Source organism: Bombyx mandarina, chromosome 26 (genome assembly GCF_030267445.1).
Source record: "Bombyx mandarina strain Sakado chromosome 26, ASM3026744v2".
NCBI classification, from domain to species: domain Eukaryota; kingdom Metazoa; phylum Arthropoda; class Insecta; order Lepidoptera; family Bombycidae; genus Bombyx; species Bombyx mandarina.
The window spans coordinates 7,963,109-7,990,985 of record NC_143232.1 but is presented as its reverse complement, the minus strand read 5'-3'; the positions used below and the strand labels follow the sequence as shown (position 1 = coordinate 7,990,985).

The 27,877-nt window shown below is 40.8% G+C and overlaps 2 protein-coding genes across 2 annotated transcripts; one reads left to right on the top strand and one right to left on the bottom strand.

Annotated features, from left to right (window-relative positions):
* On the top strand, positions 1-17,185 carry LOC114241441 (uncharacterized). Its single transcript, XM_028172263.2, has 6 exons — positions 1-168; positions 2,450-2,818; positions 7,685-7,782; positions 8,903-9,108; positions 10,466-10,688; positions 11,724-17,185. The coding sequence occupies exons 1-6, from the start codon at positions 33-35 to the stop codon at positions 11,925-11,927; spliced, it is 1,236 nt and encodes a 411-aa protein (XP_028028064.2). The 5' UTR covers positions 1-32; the 3' UTR covers positions 11,928-17,185.
* Positions 13,263-27,877, bottom strand: LOC114241549 (tetraspanin-33). The gene is made up of 7 exons (XM_028172408.2): positions 27,609-27,877; positions 25,821-25,895; positions 23,895-24,023; positions 22,424-22,597; positions 21,227-21,406; positions 19,753-19,928; positions 13,263-19,244 (listed from the first exon to the last, which is right to left on the bottom strand). Exons 1-7 carry the CDS (start codon positions 27,690-27,692, stop codon positions 19,232-19,234), a joined length of 831 nt encoding a protein of 276 aa, XP_028028209.1. The 5' UTR covers positions 27,693-27,877; the 3' UTR covers positions 13,263-19,231.

Below are 27,877 nucleotides of genomic sequence, written 5' to 3'. Positions count from 1 at the left end.
TTTTCGTAGACTTAATTAATTCCAGTCTTATAATGTCGTCACGTCGGATAGAAGTACTGCACGAGGCAGCACTGAGTCAATTACTGTCTGATTCTGGCTTGGAGTGTATTAAACCGGATATAGCGTCGTCTGAATCTTCATCTTCACACGAGGACAATGAAGAACAAGGTACTTTACTTTGAGAGCGCCTTATTCGATGCAATAGCAAAGTTTTATTTACGACTATTCTATTTAATATTTTTCTGGAGTTGTTTATTTGAATTGGCTTAATTGACAGACACTCTCAACACGCCCTAAATAATTTTAAAGGATTTTGAATTTCATGAACATTTGTGCCTGGATTGTCTGATTGTACAGGCAAAGGAAACATAGGTAATGCCGTTAAGTATATTTCAATAAATAAAAACATTTTGTAGAAATTTATTTCCCAATAGGTAGGTACGTACATGACATTATTAAGTTTAGTAAAACAAACAAATGTATCGTCACATACATCATTTACATAAATAGGAATAGCATTAGGAGGTACACAGAGAAACTTATACATAATAATAACATACCACGAAATTTTACGCCGCAATTAAATCGATATCGCCAACCAACCCACCACCGGCACCACCCCCAAAGAATGCCAATTCCATCCTTCAAACTACATAGAACGCATCACTGTTCCACGACATGGTTATAGTACCTACCCGGTTGGTTCACATTACGGCTTGCCTCAAGTGTAATCAATTAAGGATATATTATTTAGGTAGGGGAAACGCGAACGCTGGGTAATGCCGAATTCAATGGTTCTAATATGTTAGAAAGATATATCCTAATTTTATTTGCCGCCATTTCGGAGATCACGCCACCACTGATGCCAGTCAATAACACAGGAGATGCGGACACACGTACTTAAAAAGGTATGCATTTTTCAATATTTTGTATGTTTTAGATGTAATTTTTTGGTAAATTCAAGTTGATGTAACTTTATTTCTATCTAGAATAATAATTCAGCTTTTACATAGTGGAATAATCACATATTACTCAGCTAAATGATAATGATGTAGTAGGCAAAATAAATTTAACCAAAATTGTTTTTTGACCTTTAATTATTTTCGATTCCGCCGGGTAAAGACGAACACTCCATGTCGGGCAATCTCGAACATTTGCCGTTACCCCACTCCCGTTTGTTAGTACCCCGTTCAACTTTTTTTTAAATATTATTACAGATTCTTTGTACTTACAAAAGAAAGACCGAACTGAAGGATAGTTTAGAAGGTCTCAAAAAGGCTATAGACGATGTTAAAACCAAAAACTCTCCCTGCGTAAAGTAGCAGAAATATATAATGTTCCAAAAACCACTAATTTTGACCATCTAATGAAAGAAGTGTTAATACAGCCATGGTTGGATGAAAACCTTTATTTACAGACGATCAGGAAACGTAAGAAATCAAGAAGACAACGGAAAGATGGCAAAAATTAACCCAAATAAAAAGACTGAAATGTAATGAGAGAACATCTTCAAACAAGAAGTATGAAATATTATTAAAGAATTTGAACAATATAAAAAAAAAACTTTAGTGACTCTAGTCAAAATACGAAAAAAAAAGAAAAAGGCGAAAAAGAAAATAAAGACTACTTTTGTATTTTTTGTAGAGATAAATATATTGATCCTCCCGTTGAAGACTAGATTGTGTGCTATGTGTGCAAAAAATGGGCTCACGAGAGTTGTACTGACGGACAGTCAACATCGTTGGGTTTTAAATATTGTGATCTATGTCGTTAATAATGTTGGTTCGTAATCACCCCACTTGGTGTTCGTATTTACCCGACTGATGTCGGGCAAAGCCGAACACTAAGGGTTTTGTTTTTCTTTCATATTTTTGCAGTTTATTAAAAAAATATAAATGATGATTAGTGAATAAGTTAGACAGATAAGTATACTTTATAATAAAAAAATAATAAAAAATCTGTGATTAAATTCCATTGTTTTATTTAAGTTTTCCCTTAGGTGTTCGTATATCCCCACTTTCCCCTACTACATACAAAGGTCTCTCCCTCTATGTAGAGGTATCTAGAAGTTTATCCAGAGACACCTAGTCTCTGGATAAACTACTAATGAAGATCACCATTTCATCTGGTCGATCTTGGAAAGGAGCGAAGGCCTGGTTGGGCTATCAGAGCTATGGTGGCAGGACCTCTTGTGAGTCCGCACGGGTATGTACCACTACCCTACCTATTTCTGCCGTGAAGCAGTAATGCGTTTCGGTTTGAAGGGTGAGGCAGCCGTTGTAACTATACCGTTGTACATATTAGAACTCATATCTCAAGGTGGGTGGCGCATTTACGTTGTAGATGTACCTATATCGGCTCCGGTAGCTCGTCCGCATCACTATGCAATAAAAAAAATAAAAAATCTTCTCTTTAATCTTGACGATTTTAATAGATTCTTCTTAACCAGGACTCCCGGAACAACACGAAGAAACAACACCGGTCAGCGTTCAAGAAAACGAGTCTACTGCGACTGTGCCCTCAGTGGCAGAAGAGACACCTCGCATATTCCCTTCGCCATCATTAAGGAGAATCCTGCCGGATAGCACCAGACTAATCGAAGAGCAGAACCGCATTCACGTTCTCCCTAAAGAATTCAAGAGTAGCGTCGATCCGGAGTCAATACCGAGAATCATTCGCACAACCCCGCAGAAGTACATAGATACTCTGGCTGATATCGTTGGCTGTACGGAATATAAGACGAGCCTGGCCGAATACTGGTTCCTGGATACTCTTGCTTGCTTGCTCAGGAGGGCTCAGGCGGATCTGATGGACCGACGTTAGTTTTGCTGTATTCTGTAAAGTCTAGGTCATGCTAACCTACCCTCTCAACAGTGTTTTTTTCGGATGTTCCGTTATAACTACTGAACCATGCATCCGATTGACTTGAAACTTGGTATCCGTGTAGAAAATACATGTACTTAATGGATAGGTTAATATTTATATGAGTGTTGGACATTTTAAATGACCAGTTAAGTGGGCGAGTACGGCTAGTAGGTATATTTACAAAACACAATGATAGCTTTTGCCTATTATAAATTTCGTCTATTAACAATTAGGATGTAGGCAGTATCGTCGTCATGGCCTGAAAGATAAAGTGTCCGGTGTGTTTGAAACGATGCCACTGTGCCGGGGTTCAAATCCTGGGCCCAATTTGTTTAAATAAATGTGTAGCAACTTAATTTTATGATATTCACTACGGAGGAATGTGGTTAATTCGCTTAGTAAAAATCGAAACTTTGTTTAATTTGTTTTATAGAGGGTATAGTTAGTCATCATCATCATCATCATCAGCCTGCGGCAGTCCACTGCTGGACATAGGCCTCCCCCAAAGCTCGCCACTGAACCCGATCTTCGGTTCTACGCATCCAGTTACTGCCAGCTGCCCTGCGCAGGTCGTCGCTCCATCTAGCAGGAGGGCGTCCTACACTACGTTTGCCGGTTCGCGGTCTCCACTCCAGAACACGTCTACCCCAACGGTTATCGGTTCTGCGACATATGTGACCAGCCCACTGCCACTTCAGCTTACTAACTCTGCGAGCTATATCGATCACTTTGGTCTTTGCCCGAATGACCTCATTGCGTATTCGGTCTCGCAATGACAAACCGAGCATAGCTCGCTCCATAGCTCGCTGAGTAACTTTTAATTGGTGGACTAGTCGCACAGTCAGTGTCCACGTTTCGGCTCCGTAGGTAAGCACGGGTAGGACGCACTGATTATAGACCTTTGTCTTCAGACATTGTGGTATGGGCGACGAAAAGACCTGACGAAGCTTCCCGAACGCTGCCCAGCCCAACTGAATCCTTCTAGTCACTTCCTTCTCAAAGTTGTTTCTACCTAGTTGTATGGTCTGTCCCAGGTAGACATACTCTTGAACAACCTCGAGAGGTGTACCGCCTACATCGATTGGTCTCGGAATGACGTTTCCGTTAAACATTACCTTGGTTTTATCCAAGTTCATTCCGAGGCCAACCCGTTGGGATGCAGTATTAAGGCTGTGCACCATTTTTTGTAGGTCCTGCAGCGATTCCGCCATGATGACGATATCATCGGCAAAGCGAAGATGTGAGATGTACTCGCCGTTTATGTTAATGCCACGTCCGTTCCAGTCCAGAGTCTTGAAGACGTCCTCCAGTGCGTTTGTAAACAGTTTCGGGGATATAATATCCCCCTGTCTTACACCTCTGCGCAGCTGGATTGGTTTCGTCTGGTCTTTCTGTACTTGGACGGTCATTGTAGCGGCATCGTACAGGCATCTTAGTGCATCGATGTATCGCCAGTCCGCTTGACACCGCTGCAAAGATTCCAGAACAGCCCAGGTCTCGATCGAGTCAAAGGCTTTCTCGTAGTCCACAAACGCCAGACATAGTGGCAGATTATACTCTTCAGTCTTCTGTATAATCTGCCGAACTGTGTGAATGTGGTCCACGGTACCAAATCCTCTTCGGAATCCTGCCTGTTCCGGAGGCTGGAAGTCGTCAAGTCTCTGAGCAAGACGATTCGTTATGACTCTTGAAAACAATTTGTAGACGTGGCTCAGGAGCGAGATGGGGCGATAATTCTTTAAAAGTGTTTTATCTCCTTTCTTAAAGAAAAGGACAACTATGCTCCTGCTCCACGTCTTTGGAGTTTTACCGGTAAAGAGGACAGTGTTGAAGAGCTTCTGGAGCTCCTTAATAACAGGAAGACCTCCTGCTTTCAAGAGCTCAGAAGTAACACCATCCTCCCCCGGGGCCTTTCCGTTTTTAAGATTTTCAAGAGCCATCCCGATCTCGTCTACGCTAATCTGTGGCAGCTCGTCGGTGTAGTGGCGGGACAGTGTGGCTCGGACATCTGCTGGGTCGGAGACAGGCTTAGTTGCTTTGGAAGTATAGAGGCCTCCGTAGAAGTCTTCAATTTCCCTGAGAATCTCCGGTTTGGAGGCGAGAATTTGGCCATCCCTTTTGGTCAGTTTTGTAAGGTGGCTTTTACCAAGACGCTGCACGAACACCTTGGCTCCTCGGTTTTGCTGGATTGCGTCATTGATCCGCTGAGTATTGTACCGTCGGAGATCGCGTCGTATCAGCGTCCTGATTTTCTTATTAAGAGCCACCTTCTCTGATTGTGTGGCCTGTGTGTTTTCTCGCCTTTCTTCCATTAGCCGGAGAGTCTCGGATGATAGCTTTGATGTTCTGCCTGTACGACCCTTTGGACACAGTCTCTGTCCCTCCTGTTTCAGTGTCCTCACCACGCCATCTAAGGCCTCGTCTACGTCTGTGGTGGTTTCCAAGGCAGCGAATCGGTTGTGGAGATCTAGCTGGAATTGCTCCGGATCTACAGCCATGTGATGTAGGCTGGGTCGAAGCGTAGACTTTATTAGACGAGTGCGTTCTAACTTGAAGTCCATATTCAGTGTGCCTCTGACAAGTCGGTGATCACTACCGGTATTGAACCTGCTGATCACAGAGACATCCCTGAAGATATGCTTCTTGTCCGTCATAATAAAGTCTATCTCGTTTTTCGTCACAGTGTCGGGGCTTAGCCAAGTCCACTTCCTTTGTGGCTTCTTTTTAAAGAACGAGTTCATTAGAAAGAGCCTCTCGCGTTGAAGGAAGTTGACTAGCATTTGCCCCCTGTGGTTCCTACATCCATAACCGAAGGATCCTAGCACCGATTCGTCGCAAGTCTGTACTCCCACTTTAGCGTTAAAATCTCCCATGACAACATTGAAGTGGGCTTTTGTGGTATCGTGCAGAGCCCTGGTGATATCGTCGTACACAGCCTCCACATCGTCATCCGAGTATGACGAAGTCGGTGCGTATACTTGCACCACCTTAAGGGAGTACCTTTCGGTGAGCTTAATTACGAGGTACGCTACCCGTGTTGACACACTGGATACCTCCACAATGTTGTCCGTGAGGATTTTATTGACGAGAAAGCCAACTCCACCTTGTCCAGGTTGGTCTCCTTCCCGGAAGTAGAATAGGTGGCCTGAGTCTAGAGTTATGACGTCCTCCCCCTGTCTTCGGACTTCGCACAACCCTAGTACGTGCCATCGTATCCTTCCTAATTCCACTTCCAGTTCCTCAATATGTTCGTCAAGCCGCAGGGTCCGGGTATTGAGAGTCGCCAGGGTCATTTGGTGGTAGCTGTCCGTAGCCCGGGGATTCTTCGCACCCCCTGCCTTACCGTTACCATGACTGCTACCGTAGCCAGGGATAGTAAAGCTGCCGGGAACTGGGGGCCGTGTTTTATTTGTAGCTGCCATAAGGGGGGGTTATGCCGTAATCGCCACGCTTGGCAGGCGGGTTGGCGATCGCAGTGCTCGGTGCCTTGCACCGGTAATGCTGCTGCCCGTTACCGGCCAGGAGATTTCCGCACCGAGCGGTTTTGTTGATGGTTATTCCGCCATCTATCGGTCACCAGAGCCCTGTCCGTCAATCAGCAGGATGCACCACGTGCAGGTAGGGTTGGCATTTGAGACAGTGTGGTGTTAATTTGCCCCATTACATCCCTATAGTTAGTAGATAGGTCAAATATTAGTAGCGCTGGATGTAGGCTGCGCAAGACCGGTTATTCTGGCGAACCTTGAGGGAGCCATATGTCCAGCAGTGGATTTGCGTGGGCTAAAAAGAAACGTATCGCTTTTTGCTGGTGGTAGGACCTCTTGTGAGCCCGCGCGGGTAGATACCATGCCTATTTCTGCCGTGAAGCAGTAATGCGTTTCGGTTTGAAGGGCGGGGCAACCGTTGTAACTATACTGAGACCTTAGAACTTATATCTCAAAGTGTTTTAAAGTCGTCGTGGCCTAAAGGATAAGACGTCCCTTGCATTCGTATCTAGCGATGCACTGATGTTCGAATCCCGCAGGCGGGTACCAATTTTTCTAATAAAATACGTACATAACAATTGTTCACGATTGACTTCCACGGTGAAGGAATAACATCGTGTAATAAAAATCAAACCCGCAAAATTATAATTTGCGTAATTACTGGTGGTAGGACCTCTTGTGAGTCCGCACGGGTAGGTACCACCGCTCCGCCTATTTCTGCCGTGAAGCAGTAATGCGTTTCGGTTCGAAGGGTGGGGCAGCCGTTGTAACTATACTGAGAACTTAGAACTTGTATCTCAAGGTGGCTGGCGAATTTACGTCGTAGATGTCTATGGGCACCAGTAACCACTTAACACCAGGTGGGGTGTAAGCTCGTCCACCCAAAGTATCACTCATATACGTTTCTGCCACAAAGCTGATATATGTTGGATTCTTTGGCCGTGAAAGAGAGGTTTTACTATACAGTTCGGATTTGTAAATCAATACAGTGTTTCGTGCTTGAATGTCTCGAAATAGATAACTACTAGGGCATTTAATTTAGAAGTCATCGTGGCCTAAAGGATAAGACGGCCGGTGCAATCGTATCGAGCGATGCAAATGTGCCGGTGTTCGAATCCCGCAGACGGGTGATAATTTGCTAAAGAACTAAGTAAAGTACCAGAATACGTATGCACGAGGAATAACATCGTGTAATAAAAATGTAACTGTCATCAATGTTTATTTACCTAATTACTAGAGGTTCTTCTTCTTGTGAACCCGTATGGCTAAGTACCACCACACTGTACACTGGGGGAATCGCCAGTAATTAAACTTTTCACGGAAATCACCTTTAGCGACACAAGCCGTGCTGATCCTTTGGTTCTGTGAGTGGATGAGAGAGATGCAGCGCTTCGATGCGGCTGACAGACAACGAATGATGAGGAGATTTGAGGTAAGCGTATTTGCGAAGCGAAATCAGCCCGCGAACTCTTGCATTTTTTTTTATTGCTTAGATGGGTGGAAGAGCTCACAGGCCACCTGGTGTTAAGTAGTTACTGGAGCCCATAGACATCTACGACGTAAATGCGCCACCCACCTTGAGACATAAGTTCTAAGGTCTCAGTATAGTTACAACGGCTGCCCCGCCCTTCAAACCGAAACGCATTACTGCTTCACGGCAGAAATAGGCGGGGTGGTGGTACCTAGCCGCGCGGACTCACAAGATGTGCTACCACCAGTAAAAATGCATGGAGCTACAAAAGCTTATGGAGAGTACTCAGAGCAAACTACATAATATACACCAGTAAGGGTTAGTGCGAGTTTTTTAACGTTCGATAGCGTAAAAGTTAGCTCAAATTTTGAATGCAGTTGGAACAGCGCCCCTAGCGGCAAACGTAGGCAAACGATCACGTTCCATACAAATTATATGAGCTAACTTTTACGCTATCGAAAACGTTAAAAAACTCGCACTAAGCACACTGATCCAAACAGTAAAGAGTCGACGTCGCCCTAAGCACGTCATCTCGGAGTCTCTCGATCCACTACCGACGTTTCTAGAAATTTCAAGCACCGGTCACCGTTCTCGTCAAACTCGTCGAATGCGAAGAAGAGCTCGACGAGCGAACTAGCCCATAACCAAACACAGCCCACTGAGTTTCTCGCCGGATCTTCTCAGTGGGTCGCGTTTCCGATCCGGTGGTAGATTCTGCGAAGCATTGCTCTTGCTAGTGCTAACAAAGTCTCAAGCTGAGCCCCAGTGAGCTCACCTTCACGTCTGGTGAAGCTAGCATAGCCCTTCGGGGCTACTATCAATTAGCAGCAAAAAACACTCTTCACTTCGTTTTTCTTTATCTATTTTATCGCCTTTGTAGGCAGACGAGCATGCGGTCCACCTGATGGTGAGTGGTTACCGTCGCCCATGGACTTCAGCAATGCCGAGGGCAGTGCCAAGCCAGGCCAACGCTCTATGAAGCAAAAATTAACCGTCTCTTTCCCACGGTCGATGTGCAATATTTATCGCCGGGTACTTTATCTTTGGAACAGCTCAGCTTTGATTCCATAAATATCTCCAGGATAACATGCTGTCAGCAGCACGTTTCGTGGCCGATAAGAACTTCCTGCCGACTCCAGCGCAAGCAGGAGTACATTTCGAGGAGGTGGAGGATGATTCACAGCTGGTCGCGGCTACCGAATCAAAGCACGCCGTAACCTTCGAAGGCGCCGCCTATGAATGCTCTTTACGAGACCTGACCAAGATTACACATTATATATATGATTTGTTGGTTTATATTTGTCTTTACTCAATTTCTTTTTGTTTAATGTGTGGACGAGCTCACGGTCAACCTGGTGTTAAATGGTTACGGAGCTCATAGACATCTACAACGTAAATGCGCCTCCCAACTGGAGATATAAGTTCTAAGGGTCTCAAGTATAGTTATAACGGCTACCCGGCCCTTCAAACCGAAACGCATTACTGCTTCACGGCAGAAATAGGCAGGGTGGTGGTACCTACCCGTGCGGACCCACGAGACGTCCTACGACTAGTAGGTAATTCAAAATTTAGTAATTCCATTTTCTTTGTTTTCAATTTGATTATTGTTGTGATTGTAGTTATTCTCTGTCTTCGCAAGTTGTAGACATAATTAAGACCACATAGTTAACCAGTTTAATTTCGCATTTTTTTATTGTCATTAAATTATTTCTGACGTTCCGACTATTTTAAAGTTTTCGTAGTCGCGAACGATTGAAATAACTACGGAGATTACACTGTAAAACTAGTTTTAATCACGGCAGTTGAGAAATTTAGAAAATTAACAGTAGTCATGACGGCCACAAGGACGAATCTTCCGATGTATTTGTATCCAACGATGCGACTATCCCAATGTTCAAGCCTAAGTTCAAGGCAAATAGTAATTAATTTTGTCAACATTAAGGAACAATTTCGTTTAAAGATACCTCGTACGACGATATGATGAGTACTAAAGTTTAACCCACTGAGTTTCTCGCCGGATCTTCTCAGTGGGTCGCGATTCCGATCCGGTGGTAGGTTCTGCGAAGCACTGCTCTTACTAGGGCTAGTGCTAGCTAATTCTCTTAGGCTGAGCCTCGGCTTACCTAACCATCTGGACGTAGCTAGAATAGGCCCTTAGGGCCGAGTCACACCGGAATGGCAGCGGCCGGCAGCGATGCCAGCGGCCCCCGGCCTCGCGCGGCCTTCAGGCTGCCCGCGCCTAGTCTCCTCTTGACTAGTTTAGTTTCTTCATTCGACAATGATACTCGTGTGTTTGGAGTGAACATGATGGAATTGGTTATTATATAAGACCGCGGTGCCGCAAGTGGGCTTGTGTCGCCGCTGGCAGAACCACCGACAAGACGCAAGTGGCGCGCGACTGTTCGCTTCGCCACGAGCGGGAGGCGGCTGTGTCGTGATATTTTCAAACGTTTCAAGCGATACTGATCTTTTAAGTATATAGATAAAGTTTAAAATTATTTAACGCTGAAAGTGCTCGCCGCGACGCTGCCATTCCGGTGTGACTCGGCTCTTAGACTACCAGAGAATAGGTAGAGGAAAAAAAACCAAAGTTTTTTGTCAAAGGGAACCTATAACTTGATCAACTTATCCGCGTTTTGTTCAGATTCGGCACGGACTACCAATACGAGTTGATACGTTCGATCTTCACGTTCACACCGGATTACATCCAAACCGATTCTCCGTATCCAATCCGCAACCCGAAGCGGCTGTACGCACCAATAAAACAGAAGCCGAAGAAAGATAAATCGCCGAAGAGAGATGCCAAGAGCGCTGGCAAAGGAAAGAAAAAAGACGTCGATACAGAAGAATATTTAGCTTTGATGATGGTAAGTTGAATTGAAGCACATTTCCATACCATGCGATGAGACCAAATGATAATGAGGTTGTTAACAGAGTTTTAAGTATGAACGTGGAAGGCTTTAGAGAAAGAGGTAGAGATACCTAAGAAAAAATGGATGGATTGCGTGAAAGACGATATGTGTAAGAGGGTAGTGAACGGAGAGATGGTGTAAGATAGAGGAGTATGGAAGGAGAAAACATGTTGCGCCGACCCCAGGTGACTGGGAGAAGGGCAGGAGAATTGTGATGATGAGGGTTAGTTGAATAATTCAGATTTTAATGGCTGCGGAATGTGTGGCTGCTACCAGCCGCCTCGGATGGTCAGGGCAGTAAAATCACATTTAGATACAATAGCTGTACCCGTCCGCTTCGCTGGGCATTTAAAATTAACATTATTATTTCTCACCCCCACAAATATTCTCATCATTAACGCCCCCGCAACTGGTGTAGGGAGGGAGTCCAACACTCGTATAAATATTAGCCTATCCATTAAGTACCTACGTGTATTTTCTACATGGAACGTCCGTAAAAAACCCTTTAGATTTAGATATTAGTATAGATTTAGAACTAGAGCTCACGTTCCTATGTGTGATAGTAACGTATGGAACTGAAGTCGTTTGCCTAAACATCAATAAAACAAAATAAAAAAAGTGTTAATATTTTATAATGAAGTAATAAAAATTCTTTGCTTCCGTTTTTCGTATTTCGCATACCCAGTGAAAATGACTTAAGTTTTAATTTAATCAAAGTGAGATTGGATCGCCAAAGTTGTTTTCAATACAGTATAATTTAATTTTCTTTCAACTTTTCGTGTATTATGAACCTGTCTTGTATTAGTTTTGATTTGAAATAGATTAAAACTAAAAATTTCAATGGCCCCCGCTCAATAGCCACACTTATTTAGTTCAAAATTAGCAATTGAATAAAAATACAAAAAGTTACATCTTTTTATTTTGATGTTTATCAGACAAGAATATATAAATGATGACGATTATAATAAAAATTAATTTCCTTTGTTTCAGCTCAAAGCAAAAGAAGAGAAAGAGTTGGAAGAACAAGAAGAGTTGGATAGAGAGGCCTGGAATCGAAAGAGTCACATACTGCCCCTACTCTACGCAGCTGACGATGGCTTCTTCGATAAGTACTGGCCTCCTCCGCCGCCCGAACCTGAACCGGTCGTCGAACCAAACCTTAAGGGGAAAACTAAAGGGAAAGGGAAGAAATAGCTGTACCCAGAATTGGGCACTACCATACCTTTAAAAAGTCAAATATCGCTGAAACTTGTCGCAGTTTCTGTCGCAAGCCGGCACTTTCATATATAAACTGAAATACCGAATATAAACATACCTTTTCTTTTTCGGACCGGGGGCCGAACCTCCTACGAGGTCCCCGCGCCTAGGGTGGCGCGCGGGGTATGTTGTACAGGTCCGCGGGCCCAAGGATGTTTTCAGGGCCCTACCCACTAAACGACTCCCCTGCACTCTTCGCCCAAGTGTCCGATCCCCGAGGTCAGAACCCGGATGAGGTAAGGGGATTACCGCGGTCTACACTACAACCAGACGGCGCAGCTCACCCTAAGATCGCAAGGCCGACGGAGCATTGGAGGCGAAGCGAAGGCTCTGAAATGTTGACCGTTTCGACACGGCAGCCCCTCGTTCATCCATACTACCTGGAGCCACTGCGTTCATCCACAGTGCGTTTCCAGAGATCTTTACTAACACATACCATCGGCTATGAAATGAGCTCCCTTCCACTGTGTTTCCTGAGCGCTGTGACATGTCCTTCTTCAAATTAGATGAAAATTAATTAACGGTAGGCAGCGGCTCTGAGCGGTATGAGCGACGGTAACCACTCACCATCAGGTGTGCCATGTGTTCGTCTGCCTACACGGGCAATAAAAAAAAAGAAACGTTTTGTACGGTATATGAACAAAATAAAACAATTCACACAACTTCGACCTTCGTGTTCTTCCCGAAAAGTCCGTTGTGTTCCATGGTAAGCAGTCGAGGTAGCCCTAAGCACAATATTTCGGATCCTCCCGATCCACTAACGGTCCTTTTAGGTACCTCAAGCACCGGTCATCGTTCTCCTCGAGCCCGTCGCTTGCGACAAATGTTTCGGTGAGAAAACTAACCCACAGACACAGCCCACTGAGTTTCTCGCCGGATCTTCTCAGTGGGTCGCGTTTCCGATCCGGTGGTAGATTCTGCGGAGCACTGCTCTTGCTAGGGCTAGTGTTAGCAACGCCTCCTGGTTTGAGCCCCGAGAGCTCACCTACACGTTAGGGTTACACCGACATAGCCTCTCAAGGCTATCAGCTTAGGCAGGAAAAAAAAAAGTTGTGTTCACAAATAACGTATTGTTTTCTATTGTTCAGACCTCAGAATACTATACTTGAGACCTTAGAACTTATATCTCAAGGTGGGTGGCGCATTTACGTTGTGGACGTCTATGGGCTCAAGTAACCACTTAACACCAGGTGGGCTGTGAGCTCGTCCACCCATCATGCCGCCCGCCCGTCTTAAAGTATCAGGTACCCACATTTCGAATAAAACCCATTCACGACACTATATCATTTAATTCTCTCATTTTTTATACATTTTCATTTTACTTAAAGATTAATTGTATAAGAATATCGACTTAGATCTTTATTACATACATTATTACGTGATAACTATAACAACTATAGATTCGGAATTATTCAAATAAATTTATCAACTATAATTAATACTACCCTTTTAAGATTTTTTTATGAGTACAATTGAAAAAATAGAGGTTTTGCGGGATATGATTTATCATTTTTAAATTTACCGGTGACAGGGAACCGGCCAGGTGATCGTTTTTAAAATCGCCCCGCAAACCACTAAAACTAGCTTAAAGGTAAATTAATTTCGTGTGACGTCATTTGGGGCCAAAATCCGAACTCACCGTTTTCCGGACACAGCAACTAACCACAAATGACGTCACTCGTAAATTAGTTTTTAACTTGACATGAGACTAATATAATATATATCTTTGATTTGATTAAAATACCTATATTACTAGATTATTTTGCTAACGGTGTCAGCTTGTCTATTGCAAAGCTTTTAATGATTCTGAGTTGCCACAAATCTAACTTCATTTGTATTGGCAAATGACCAATACCTGTGGCTTGAGATTTGCGAATACCCTCAAAACGTCGAAATTTCAGAAGAGTAAGGTCGTAACGGACACGGGATAAGCGAAAATAGCTTTTAATCGCCAACCAACGTTCGCCTTTTTCCTATTATACTTGCTGTATATTCTTAACCGACCTTATGCTTCTTAAGTCTCGACTTATAGAATCCTGAATGTTATATCAGGATAAATATGGCCACTAAAATGTTTTAATACTATTTTTCGAATAATGTATTCTATTAATTTGGCAAATTTATTAATATTCACCTTTTATCACTACCATTGTGGTTGAAGACACAATGATATGGCGCGATCGGATCGGTCTGATAAATCCGACATGTCTTAATTAGTACTCAATGGTTGATAAGAAACATTCTGGTTCGGCTAACGAACACAATCAGTATGATGTCTATTAGGGTCTACGGTAAAACAACGACTCATATACGTCACGTAGTGTGCGACAGAGATAGCGCTTTATGAAGCCGAGATTAGCCGATTGTCTCTTTTTAAGAGTCGATGTGCAAGATTTATCGCCGAGCACTGTATCGTTATAATGAGCACTATTCACCAGTTATCGTTAACTTCTTAATTCAGATATGACTATTCTGCTAGTGCAACATTAAAAATATATTAGGTATAATTATTCCTATATACGGAGGGAGGGGTAAATATAACCGAGTATAAAGATACATTAAATCTATTATTTGAAAATGCGTCTTGAGTGAAATTATATGGCGTTAATTTATTTTGTTAGATAAATATCATTTTGAGTTTTATTGTTTACGTCGTAAGGAGTACTTTAGTTTTTGTGTTCACGGACAACCGAGGTGTTTTTGTGACTACCGTCAAATCGGTTTTTTTCTCTATTTTTTATTGACGTTTCTTTCCAGTTTCATTTTTAAAGGACAAATGATTGGAAGTAGGGTCTTTAATGAATCTTTACTGTTTGGGAAAGATAACAATCGTACATATTTTCCTAGAACCATTTATAAACGGTAATGTATTTAGAATTTGTATTATAATACACGATCTTAAGATTAAAGAACGATACAAACTTTGGGTTTGTTTTTCTTTGTTTTTTTTTTACAATTTGGTTTTTCTTTTTTCTTTTTCTAATATATATTTACAGGCGTACACTAAGTCTTAAGTGACATACGAAAGATTATATTTTGGCTACGCTTCGAACGTTAATATTGCATACGGGCGTTTACGACAGCGTCGAATAGACGCACCGTCTTGTTTGCTTCGTGTTTACGAATCTCAAAAAAAACTAAAAGAATTTAGTTGGAATACGGGTAATATTTAATCAGTAGCACTACTGGCGTTATTGGCCTTAAAACGAACATCTCAAAAACCAAAATGATATGCTGTGGTGATAAAGTGGATCATATGAAATAGAGTGAGTGGAGGAGTGTTTATTTAGGACAGAACACCAGTCTCGATAGAACCAGCCAGGAACGGAAGGTAAAGAGCCGCACACAGCTAGGACGGGCTGCTTTCGGCAAGCTAGCTGACATAATAAAGGGTATCTATATTAATATATAATTCTAGTGTTTTTACGGATGTTCCGTTATAACTACTGAACCGTGCATTCCAATTGACTTGAAACTTGGTATCCATGTAGAAAACACATGTACTTAATGGATAGGCTAATATTTATATGAGTGTTGGACTCCCTACAACAGTTGCGGGGGCGTTAATGATGAGAATCTTTGTGGGTAGGTGAGAAATAATAATGTTAATTTTATATGCTCAGCGAAGCGGACAGGTACAGCTAGTATACCTATGAAAATGGAGCGTCGGACTTTCGAGCAATGTGTTCTGTGATGGTGTATGAGGCCGAAACATGGTCGCTCACAAAGCAAATTATGACCAAAATTCAAGTCACGCAAAGAACCATTGTAGGCTTAGACGACAAAAGGAAGATCTTCCACCGAGCGGGTGTTATTGTTCGGTAGACCGACGGTCCGAATATTGTTGTTTGGAACTTGTATATATGTGAGCTTATCTTGAAAATGTCGTAAGCGAGATTCCGGCATCTGTCAAAAACCTTGTGTTCCCTGATGGCTACCGCCACAGCCATGCAACGGGCTAGGTTAGGCATTTCTCTACGGGATAGAGTGAAGAAGATAGAGTAGAATACCGAAGTCCGAAGAAGAACTGGCTTGACTGACAGCCAAAGTGATTGCTCGGAAAAAGTGAAAGTGGGCCAGCCCTATATGCCATCGCACTGACAATCGGTGGGGCACAAAAATACTGGTGTGGAAACCTTGCACTGGACGTTGTAACGTGGGCAGACAGCCGACGAGGTAGACCGATGACCTGGTCGAAGTGGTTGGCAAGGACTGGATGCGAAAAGCAAGAGACCTAAAGAGAATGGGGTGGATTCGAAGAGACCTGCACTCAGCATTGGGTGGACATGTGTTGAACAAGAGACTATCAGCGTGGAGGATTTTAATGTATTTCATAAAATAAGTACGTTAGCTCAACGGGAATAATACACGATTTTAATAATCTAATTACACCTTCGTATGTGTTGTATTCCTGCTAAATTCGCCGGCTCCAGATGACTGGGACAAGAGCAGAAGAATGATGATGATTAACACGAAATCACTTTAAAGTCCCTCGCCACTAGAGATACATAAGAGAACTTAATCCTAGGATGTTATTTACAAAATTGCACTGTACCCAAGACGAGAGCGCGACTCGGCATTTTCATTTCATTGAAACCGTTACATATTACATTCATTAGTTTAAGCAGGTTGAGGATCGCATCAACAAACGAGCTTCAATCGGGAAAATAAATCTAAACGGCAGGGCAATAAGATCGCATTTGCGTTGATCAGTTAGCTTCTAATGCAATATATGGAACATTTGGTTTTCGGAATGCGATCTGTTTAAATAAACAAAACTACTCTCTAGGAAAAAAAATGCAATAGATATTTTATGAAAATGTAAATTCGACTATTCTCTGCTTGAGTCAAGATAATACATTAAGATATAATTAATAACCGGGCCAAATAAAACTTAGCTAGTTCCAAGTTTTGAAAAAGAAAAAAATGTAAACGTATGACCACATGTGACGTCATTTGGAGCAAAGAAACTCCATGCCAACCGCCTTAAATATAATCGCAGACAAAAACTAGCTCTGATTCGCGTTCAGCTTACCGTACAGAGGATAGAATCTGTTACATATTATTATTATTTTTCAATTAAAATAATCATAATAATAATATGTATGTGATTATTTTAATTTGATTAACGTTAACGCGTTCAGTTTTATCCTTTAACAGATTTGTTGGTCTCCGATTGCTTGTACTAGAAGCTTCCATGAATTCTTTCTCTCCGTTATTATTTAAGTTGATTTATATTTGATCTTTAAAACATTTTGAAGAGAAAATAAATTGAGCAATTAATGCCAAATACTTTAAAAAATGTAAATATAAAATTTGTATAATTGAGCGATGGAATGTAGTTAAACATTAAGAAGTAAAGTTTCTTTGAATAATAATTGTTTTGGTAAATATTTTACTAAATAATAGAAAAAAAACAAAATTTGGAATTTATGCTTCTTTTTTTTTTGATTTACATAATATACGAATCAGTCTTTTGCGTTATTAAATTTGATAATTTCCCAATGTTCTTTTTCAAGAAAAAACTTTGAAAACTTTGAGCACTGCCACGTTCCGCGCCCCCGCATAGTATCAGAACATTTACGACTTAATTTAGATCGATACGAATACCGTTTTATTGAATTCGGGGAACTCGAACTAATACATAATATTCATTAGTGATAGTAAAGTTTGAGAAGCGACGATATCGTCTGACGTATGAAGTATGACGACTTTTTAGCGAGAACGCGAGGAGTGAAGTTATGTGATTTGTTTTATTTTGTATATTTAGTGTTTCTTCTTGGTTTAAATGTGTAATAACGGTGGTTTATTAACTGTTTAGTATCTGTGAAAATGCATAATTTTGTAGGAAAATGAAACAAAGCCGCTGGACGTAACTTCTCGGGATCCTCAAAAAAAAAGCCACCGAAAAACTCTCAGTAAATGACCACCATTTTACTGAGATTATATTTCATCACATATTATCTCATTTGTAAGTTTAATTCGTTTTTAATCATTTATGTTAATGTCGCGATTAGTTTCCTTCGTTTTTTTATTATTATTCATAAACTGTAAATAATTAAAACGGCGAATTATAAAAATCTTATTACTTGACGCTGGCCAATGCACAAACCGTGCCGGAGCCAAAAAATAAAGAAGTATGAAACAAGTTTGAATGAGTGTGGCGGACACCCCGGGGGACAGCGTGGGGACACGCTCGTAGAAGCCGGATATCCGACCCGGGTTAAGGGGGAGTGCTTCTCTAATTACTGGTAGGATTTCTTGTGAGTCCGCGCGGGTAGGTACCACCTGCCTATTTCTGTCGTGAAGCAGTAATGCGTTGCGGTTTGAAGGGTGGGGCAGCCGTTGTAACTATACTGAGACCTTAGAGCTGATATCTCAAGATGGGTGGCACATTAACTTTGTAGATATCTGTGGGCTCCCGATTCCCCCCAATCTACGATAGCGTAAAAGTTAACTCAAATTAGTTTGGAGTTGGAACGTTTGCCTACGTTTGCCGCTAGGGGCGCTGTTCCAACTCCATACAAATTTGAGTTAACTTTTACGCTATCGAGAACGTTAAAAAACTCTCACTAAGCACATAGGCCTAATATCGTAAATAGAGTCACGAGATTCCGAAAAACGTATTATACAAATACTATTTTAGTTAAGTTCGATTTTCTAGATAATGTTTTTAATTGAATATCCAATTTCGAAAAGGGCACATGTCGCATATTTTGTCAAATACATTTTTCCTTATACATGTAGTTTTGAGGCTTACCTACACCCATTTTATAATAATTCCAGTTAATTTTCAATCGCTAATTAACACTAAAATATATCTCGAAAGTTAATATTTTAAATTTTACACCGCTTTAGAAAATAATCAGTTTTTTTTTTTCATTTCCTGAACATTTTACATTTTCAGAGATGTGCCCTTTCCGAAATTGCATATTCAATAAATTTTTTTTGTTTCTAAACTTTTCTATCAGCAAGTTTAAATGGCAGTATTTTGGATCCGAGTTAGGGTTGGCTCTACACGTATTTAAATAACCTACTAACTACAACTACGGTTATAATTAAAATAGAAGTTTCACCACAAATGTCTTGGATTCGGTATTTAAGAAAGTTCGTTCGCGATTGTTTCAGTACGCGTCCGGTGTAGAGAGCTCGGCGGTGTGTGCGGGGGCCGCGGGTTCGAGTCCCGGCTAGAGGCAGGCGCGCCGACCGTCCTCGCGGTAAGCGCACATCATGCCCCTGTTTCATGTTTGCCATCTGAAACGGACAGATTCTTTTAAAGTACAAAAAAAAAAGTTTTTTTTTTATCCTACCTAAGCTGATAGCCTTGAGAGGCTATATCAGCGTCACCTTAACTAGTAGGTGAGCTCACGGTGCTCGAATCTGATGACGTTGTTAACACGAACCCTAGCAAGAGCCGTGCTTCGCAGAATCTACCACCGGATCGGAAACGCGACCCACTGAGAAGATCCGGCGAGAAACTCAGTGGGCTGCGTCTGAGAGTTAATTTACTCGTCGAGCCCTTCGGAAGCGACGGGTTCGACGAGAACGATGACCGGTGCTTGAGGTGCGACGTCGACTGCTTTCCATTCTGTCCGCAGGATCGGGAATGTAGTTACCGGCGGCCACGATAAGAGGGTTCTCGTGTCGTGCCGCTTTATCGAAATTGGTACCCGCCTGCGGGGTTCGAACACCGGTGCATCGCTACATACGAATGCACCGAACGTCTTATCCTTTAGGCCACGACGGACTCCTATAACGGTACCTTGCTTTTTGCAGCTCTATCTGTCCCTCCAGGGTCTTGGCGAGGTATATAACGAAGAGCTGCATGAGCGCGCCCCCCAGCGCGACGGTGGCGATGGTGTACAGGTTGCGCTCGGACCACGACCGCACTATCTCCAGGCAGCCACTGGTCCATATGCGCTTACTAGCCTCCGCTACCTGAAAACAAATATAACATTTTTATTTATTTAACCGGCGTACTTCTCACCGTCTTTTAGCTTAAATATCTACAGTTCAAAAAACGGTATTAATCATATTTTAAATATTCGCGGTAGTCATTAATCATTAACTGAAGACGTCATCGGTTTTGAAAGAGATGACGTCATCAATGGTACTAAAGTTGACCTTTTTAAAAATTTTTTATTGCTTAGATGGGTGGACGAGCTAACAGCCCACTTGGCGGTTAAGTGGTTAGTGGAGCCCATAGCCATCTACGACGTAAATGCACCACCCACCTTGAGATATAAGTTCTAAGATCTCAGTATAGTATTACAACGGCTGCCCCACCCTTCAAACCGAAACTGCTTACTGCTTCACGGCAGAAATAGGCAGGGCGGTGGTACCTACCCGCGCGGACTCACAAGAGGTCCTACCACCAGTAGCCCCGAGTATTCAAATGTCGACGAATAACACGTCAATCGAACGCGCCCACTGAAACAGCAATGTACTTGGTACGTCGGAAATAATGTAATGACAATAAAGAAAAAGAGATTAAGCCGTATAAGCAGCTTTAATTATATTCTCACCCCCACAAACATTCTCATCATTAATGCCCCCGCAACTGGTGTAGGGGTCCAACACTTTATATAAATATTAGCCTATCCATTAAGTACATGTATTTTCTACATGGATACCAAGTTTCAAGTCAATCGGATGCACGGTTCAGTAGTTATAACGGAACATCCGTAAAAATCACTGTATATATTAGGATAGATCAGCGGTCGGGGAACCGGGGTAAATTGCCCCAAATGGGGTAAAATGAAATTTTAGGGGGTAAAAATGAAACTTTTGTGAGTAAAAAGTATATATGTATTGAAGTGAAACTTCTTTAGAATCGTTGTGATTTGAAACTCGATGAAACGAAAAAATAAGTCCATAGAGACAGACACAAACACATAAATGTATAGGATTCAGCCGGCGAGAGAATGAGATAGAACACATTAATTAATTATTGAATAAATAATGTTTAAATATTTTTTTTAGTTATTGTTTTCTTTTCAAGATTTTCATGGGGGCTATAATATGAAAGATGCTAAAAAGAAGCGATTTTGGTTTTTTTTTTGTTCTTCGCCATGGGGTAATTACACAAAAGTATTTTGAGATAATAATTAAAAAAGTTCCCCGACCGCTGGTATAGATCAATACGTACTCGACAAATGTTCACGATTGACCTCCACGGTGAAGGAATATCAGGAATATCACCCGTGCGGACTCACTTCAAAAACATACACACGTACCGGATAATTTTGCACTCCATAGCCGCACATGATGTTGACCAGCCCCGACGATATGTCGGTCGCGTTGATGCAGCACGAGAACGGAACCCCGCACCTCTCGACCGACGGCGACGAGCAATTGAAGTACTCGTTCTTGGCCCAGTCCATGTAACCGTCCGAAGTGATGCCGCAGCAATGGAACTGAAACAAAAACGTGATTGAGGGTAGGTCACTTTTTTTTTTAGAGGTTATGTGACTTTTTGGCGGGAACGCGAGGAGTGAAGTTGTGTGATTTCTTTTATTTTGTCTATTTTGTGTTTCTTCGGGTTTAAATGTGTAATAATGGTGGTTTATTAACTTTTAATATCTATGAAAGTGCACAAATGTGGGAAAATGAAACAAAGCCGCTGGATGTAACTTCTCGGGATCCTCCAAAAAGTCCACTGAAAAAATCTTAGTAAATGACCACCATTTTACTGAGATTATATTTCATCCCATATCATCTCATTTCATTTAATTTCATCCCAGTTGATTAATGTCTCAAATTAATCATCTTCATTTCATTTCGCTCTATTTTATCATTTTTATAAAAAAAGAATATAAATTAAAATAAGACATTACTTAAAGGTCTCAGTTACCAGGTCATAAAATCCCCTTAAAAAAAACACTTTATGCACAATATATGGGAGTAATTGTCCGAGTCCTCAGTCAGGTGAGCAAAGTGTAACAAATAAAAGTTTTTTTTTTTTTACCTAACAAATCATGCACTGAAATCCGGCCCTTATTTAGGATTTCCCGAGTATATATTATATATATATATTATCGAGCGCCAGAGACTGACATACATACTTATATACGTTAAACGCCTGGATAAAGAGTAAACCAACCTGTTCATCACACGAAGGTTTGCCCGATATGGGAATCGAACCCACGGACCTCTGCGCAACATTCAGGAGCGCTAACTACTGCACCAACGAGTCAGTCAGAATCTCGATAGTTTTGATATTACATAATCCTGTATCAAATGAAATAGCACCCGAGTCGTTTTGTTTTAAGTCCAGTTTTAATCAGTCAGATGCTTTAATACACAAACATGACTTTGTCTACAATTTATCACAAACCGCAACAAATTTAATTTGGTTGTTTGTTTATAGACAAAATGCAAATTATTTTTAAGGAAATATCAGTCATTATTCTTCTGTTCAGTTGACAACTTACGTCCCGCTGAGCGAAATCGATGAAGTTCTGCAGGTCGGTGTCGTCCCTGTACGCGTGGACCACGTGTTCCTTGAAGCTCAGCTCCAAGAAGCCTTGCAGCGAGCGCGGGAACACGAACCCGCATACAGCCCCGCCCATCTCCACCAGGAACAGAATCAGCAGACACAGGGAATACTGCCATGTGGATGATACAAAACACCACCATCATACTACGTCTCATATTACAGGCCCCAATAATATCCCAAGGCATCGGGGGATTTTCGGGGCACATTTATGTATTTTTAATACGCTATTATTACTGTAGCTTTAGACGTATTTATGAGTCGACTATTATCAAAGCCGGCAATGTGACTTTTGGATAATTATTGGTAAATCAGAAAAACGAATTATTGACTTTGTATTCCATTGGCAGTCACAAAACTCTTCTGAACGACATCTTAGATAAATAACAGGTTAAGTATTAACCTTTATTTAATGCAGGTTTTGAACCGTATTCTTTGAAGGAGACGATTATATTCAAATCAATCTGTATTGAACTATCAATAAATTTTTTTTGTCCAAATGCACAGATTGCCACCTTTGATAATAGATGACTCTTATGTTTGTAACGGAATCTTTTAACATGATTTTGACCCCCTTCAAACGGTCGGATTAACTCGAAATTTGGTATACTTATTAAGGACCTATGACATTCCAATATAAAAAAAAACAAAATTGAAAAAATTTAAATTCAACTAATTTGAAACAATAAATTGAAACAATAAGTTTTAATAAATTTGAATCAAACAGCGTGGGGTGCATGTATCAGTAGTTACATATATTTTATGAACAGATATGAGTAAAACGGTTATTTTGATAATATCCTGAAAAGCACCCCACGCTTTTTTACAATAAAATCATTTTTTTATCAAATATATTTAAATTTATTTTCTATTTTTTAGTTGGATTTTCTATAAAAGCGTATTTTATTAGTTTTTTAAACTATTATTTATTTTTATTGCCATACAATCTTATCACATGTCTGGTGTTAGGCAGTTAACGATCCAACAATAAACGCTGCAGCCCACTTTGAGTCATGAGGATGAACTGTCAATTCAAAAAGAGTTCCTCTTTCAATCTATTACCGCTTCACGGTATTCACAATAATGATGATACCTACATACAGGCTCAGGGCGTACCTGGAAACTGCAACTCTATTGAATACAAATAAATGTTTACTGGTGACAGGACATATTATCCCGAAATGGCCTAGGTATTTCGGTGCAATGCTATAATGCATTCTAATTTTAAAACTTAGAACAAAGAAACCATGAGCTCATCCATACAAGCAACATAAAAAAGCATATATATATATTTTAAGAAATTTGATTCGCAATAGTTAATTTAATATAATTTTGAACAATTACTTATAAAGCCCCTACGACAGACCCAGTCCTGTCGACGATAGTGAGAGATACTTAATAATACTTACAAATTTCAACAGACAAGTGTTCTCTCTCAATGCTCCAACGCATCCAGCAAAACTAACTATGAAGACAACCCCGCCAATTAGAGCTATCAGTAAGCTTATATTCAGAATAAAATCATACAGTGAGTTGAGCTAAAACAAAAAACATTGCTGTTATCATTTAATGTTTATTATAGTATATCTGTATATGATAGAAACTGGAACCAAAATGGGAAGAGTGTAACAAAACCTCTTTACAGTTAAAAAATATATCAACATACAAAGTGAAGTGACCTGTTCTGAATCTTCAATGGTAGTAGAAGTATTACCCTGAAGTAAGCAAAAAAGTGTTCAGATTTATTAAGTCGAATTTCCTTTATAGTGAATCAGGTATATATCATATCATATCATATCGTATCATATCATATCATATCATCCTATCATTTAATAAAGTTTGAATTGTTTACCCCAAAATTATTAGTATTATTGTGATGAATGGAATCTATAATAGCAAGTATTAGGCACAGATATTAACACCACAATCCTAAAGGGTAACAAGGTAACAACGTCCTTATTCTTTCATTGGAAATTACTCATGATATTTTTCCTATTTGATGTAGCCGTTTTAATTAGGTGTACTAATGAACATGAGTTCTCTTATCACCTTTGAAAATTGTGGGTGATTATTAATAGCACAGTTTCTCATAACAAATTCACTAAATTTGAGACTTGTTTGAGACATGAACTTGAGTATGAGGATTACTGACAGCCCTAAAAGACACTTTGAGGCTTTAAATTTATTAGCGTACTTAGAATGTCTGAGTAACATATTTCACAGTAAGTAAATGAGTCATTCAATTTTGCCAATTGTCATCTGTGCCAAAAGCTCTTTATTCATGTTTACTTTATTCACATTTTCACTATATTATGCAGATTAAAAAAAATGCAACCCAATTCCTATATTCACAGCTAAGGAATTCTTTATTCGGAGATCTAATCAGTACATTCGTACATACACATCGAAAAAAGGACTTCAATATGTAGGTGCCCAACTGAATATTCTTTGTAAACACGTCATCAGTTATCAATGTGGTCAAAAACCTCAATTAAATCAATTTATTTTATATGAGTCGTCTATTATCAAAGGTGGCAATCTGTGCATTTGGACAAAAATTTTTTATTGATATGTCAATACAGATTGATTTGAATATAATTGTCTCCTTCAAAGAATACGGTTCAAAACCTGCATTAAATAAAGGTTAATAGTTAACCTGTTATTTATCTAAGATGTCGTTCCGAAGAGGTTTGTGACTGCCAATGGAATACAAAGTCAATAATTCGTTTTTCTGATTTACCAATCATTGTTCAAAAGTCAGATTGCCGGCTTTGATAATAGTCGACTCATATATGTACTTGTTTTTTATTATATCATAAAAATGTATTACTTAGTCATTGTTCCAAGAGTGCAAGCAAGTAGGCCTTTAATCAAGAACTCAGAGCTTCAGTCATAGACATGTATGATGTTCACAGATGCTCAAGAATTGCATAGAAACCTAGGCATCTACCAGTGTGTGAAAAATTTATAATGTATAATATATACACGTAACCTCTATACGATTAATCCTTAAAGAGGTTAATATGTTATTTATATCATTCTCCTATAGATGACATAAATAGAATTTCGATTATTGAAACATTAGAACATTAGACATATAAAGAGCATTTTTGCAATATTAAAATATATAAAAATAATGGTGAAGCAATAGCTTTAAATGTTGTTTCTCTTTATAAGAGCAACTCAATTGCTATAGTTTTACAAAGCTAAACTGTATTTTGATTTAAATAAATAAATACATTATATACATATACTGTTAGATTAAATAATTCCTACATACAATTTTATGAATGGCAGGGAGAAAAAAATATTTAATAGATTCATGACTTTAATACCTTTATAAGTCCAGTGGCTTGCCATTTGTCAATAAATGAATATAGCCCGATTCCGATCAGCAATCCGCCTACCAACTGAAATTTAAGATTATTTTATTATGTTTACTTCTGTTGGATTTGGAGATATAAGGGTGATATTTTTTGACAAAAAATTCATTCAAAGTTCAATCACTTGACTGGAAAGGATGACGGTCGATATCTGTGTCGAATTTATTTAAAATATTTTTAAAGTTAATAGAGTAAAGAAGAAAACGTTTTTTTATAATATGCCCAAAAAAAATACTAGTTTATTCCACTGGGACATTGTCTGTAATACGAAGTAAAATAATTAATTTTTTTTTTTTTTTTTTTTTTTTCCTACCTAAGCTGATAGCCTAGAGAGGCTATGTCAGCGTAACCCTAACTTTAGTAGGTGAGCTCACGGGGCTCAAACCTGACGATGTTGCTAACACGAACCCTAGCAAGAGCCGTGCTTCGCAGAATCTACCACCGGATCGGAAACGCGACCCACTGATAAGATCCGGCGAGAAACTCAGTGGGCTGTGTCTGAGAGTTAATTTACTCGTCGAGCCCTTCGTCGCAAGCGACGGGTTCGACGAGAACGGTGACCGGTGCTTGAGGTACCTAAAAGCACCGTTAGTGGATCGGGAGGATCCGAGATGACGTGTTTTGGGCGACGTCGACTGCTTTCCATTCTGTCCGCAGGATCGGGAATGTAGTTACCGGCGGCCACGATGAGAGGGTTCTCGTGTCGTGCCGCTTTATCGAAGTGGCGCATGGACGCCGACTGCAGATACTTACTGATGGACTCTAAGTCCAGGTCGTCATGGAGGTCGACGTTCCTGACGAACCACGGGGCTCCGACGGCTATCCTGCAAAAACGGGATTGAATGATTTGGAAGGATTTTAAGTGTATGCGGGCCGCGTGAGCGAACACTACACTTGCATAGGTCATGACGGGGCGTATGCAAGTTTTGTAGAGTGTCACCTTATTTCTAAGGGACATTTTACTTCGCCTACATATCATCGGGTAGAGACGTCCTAGAATGAAGGCGGCACGATCGCGTACCGTCTTGATGTGGGGGCGGAATGTCATCCTACTGTCGAGGGTGACGCCTAAATATTTGACCTTCGGGGCCCACGGTATGGGCTGGTCGAACATCGTGATTGGGCGAACGGCGGGGGCGGAGGTGTTGACGCGCCTAGTCGGGAGGGGGATGCTCAGTGTGGTGTTCGGAGGGCGACCCCTTTTGAAGAGCACCGCTGTGCTTTTCGTGGGGTTGATGTCGATGCGCCACTTCCGGAACCACTGTCCCATGGTGGTAGCTGCAGTCTGAAGTCGTCGATGAAGCAACGCCTTCTTCCTACACGAGTAGTAGATGGCGGTGTCATCGGCGAAGAGCGCCAGATGGGTCTCCGGAGACCGGGGTATATCGTTGATATACAAACTGAATAGTAACGGGGAGAGGGCGGAGCCTTGCGGGACTCCGGCTGTGACGTGACGGGGCCGGGAACGCGTTCCCTCGACTCGATATCGGAACGAACGGTTCGACAAGTAGTCTCGTATGATGAGCACGAGTCTGTCTGGCACTCCCATGTTAAATATTTAAGTTCACCAAACTGACTATGGCAGAGTGCGTGCGAAAAGATTTTACTATTACGATAACAATGGTACGGGGAAAAAAATGGGCTAACGTAAACCGACTTTCAACGCTCTCCATTATAAGTTTTAACTATACTATACATTGTTATTTTCACTTTTGGAATTAATTAATTACAGAAACTTACCCAAAATAAGAAGTTTATCACAAAAATCATGTATTTTACACAACCGCTCACATACGTAAAGTTCGGTGCTCGACGCCGATGCATTTTTATTTTATTTTCAATTAAATTCTTACTTAAAGTTTCGATCGTATGTTTTTATTATGCTTTTATGCGAATACTCATTCTGGTTTGAGTTAGACTTGAAAAAATAACATCTAATGAGTCAACCACAGCCACCATTTGTCAGTTATCAGTTGTTATTGTCAACTCGCTTTTTTTTTGTTGAATGC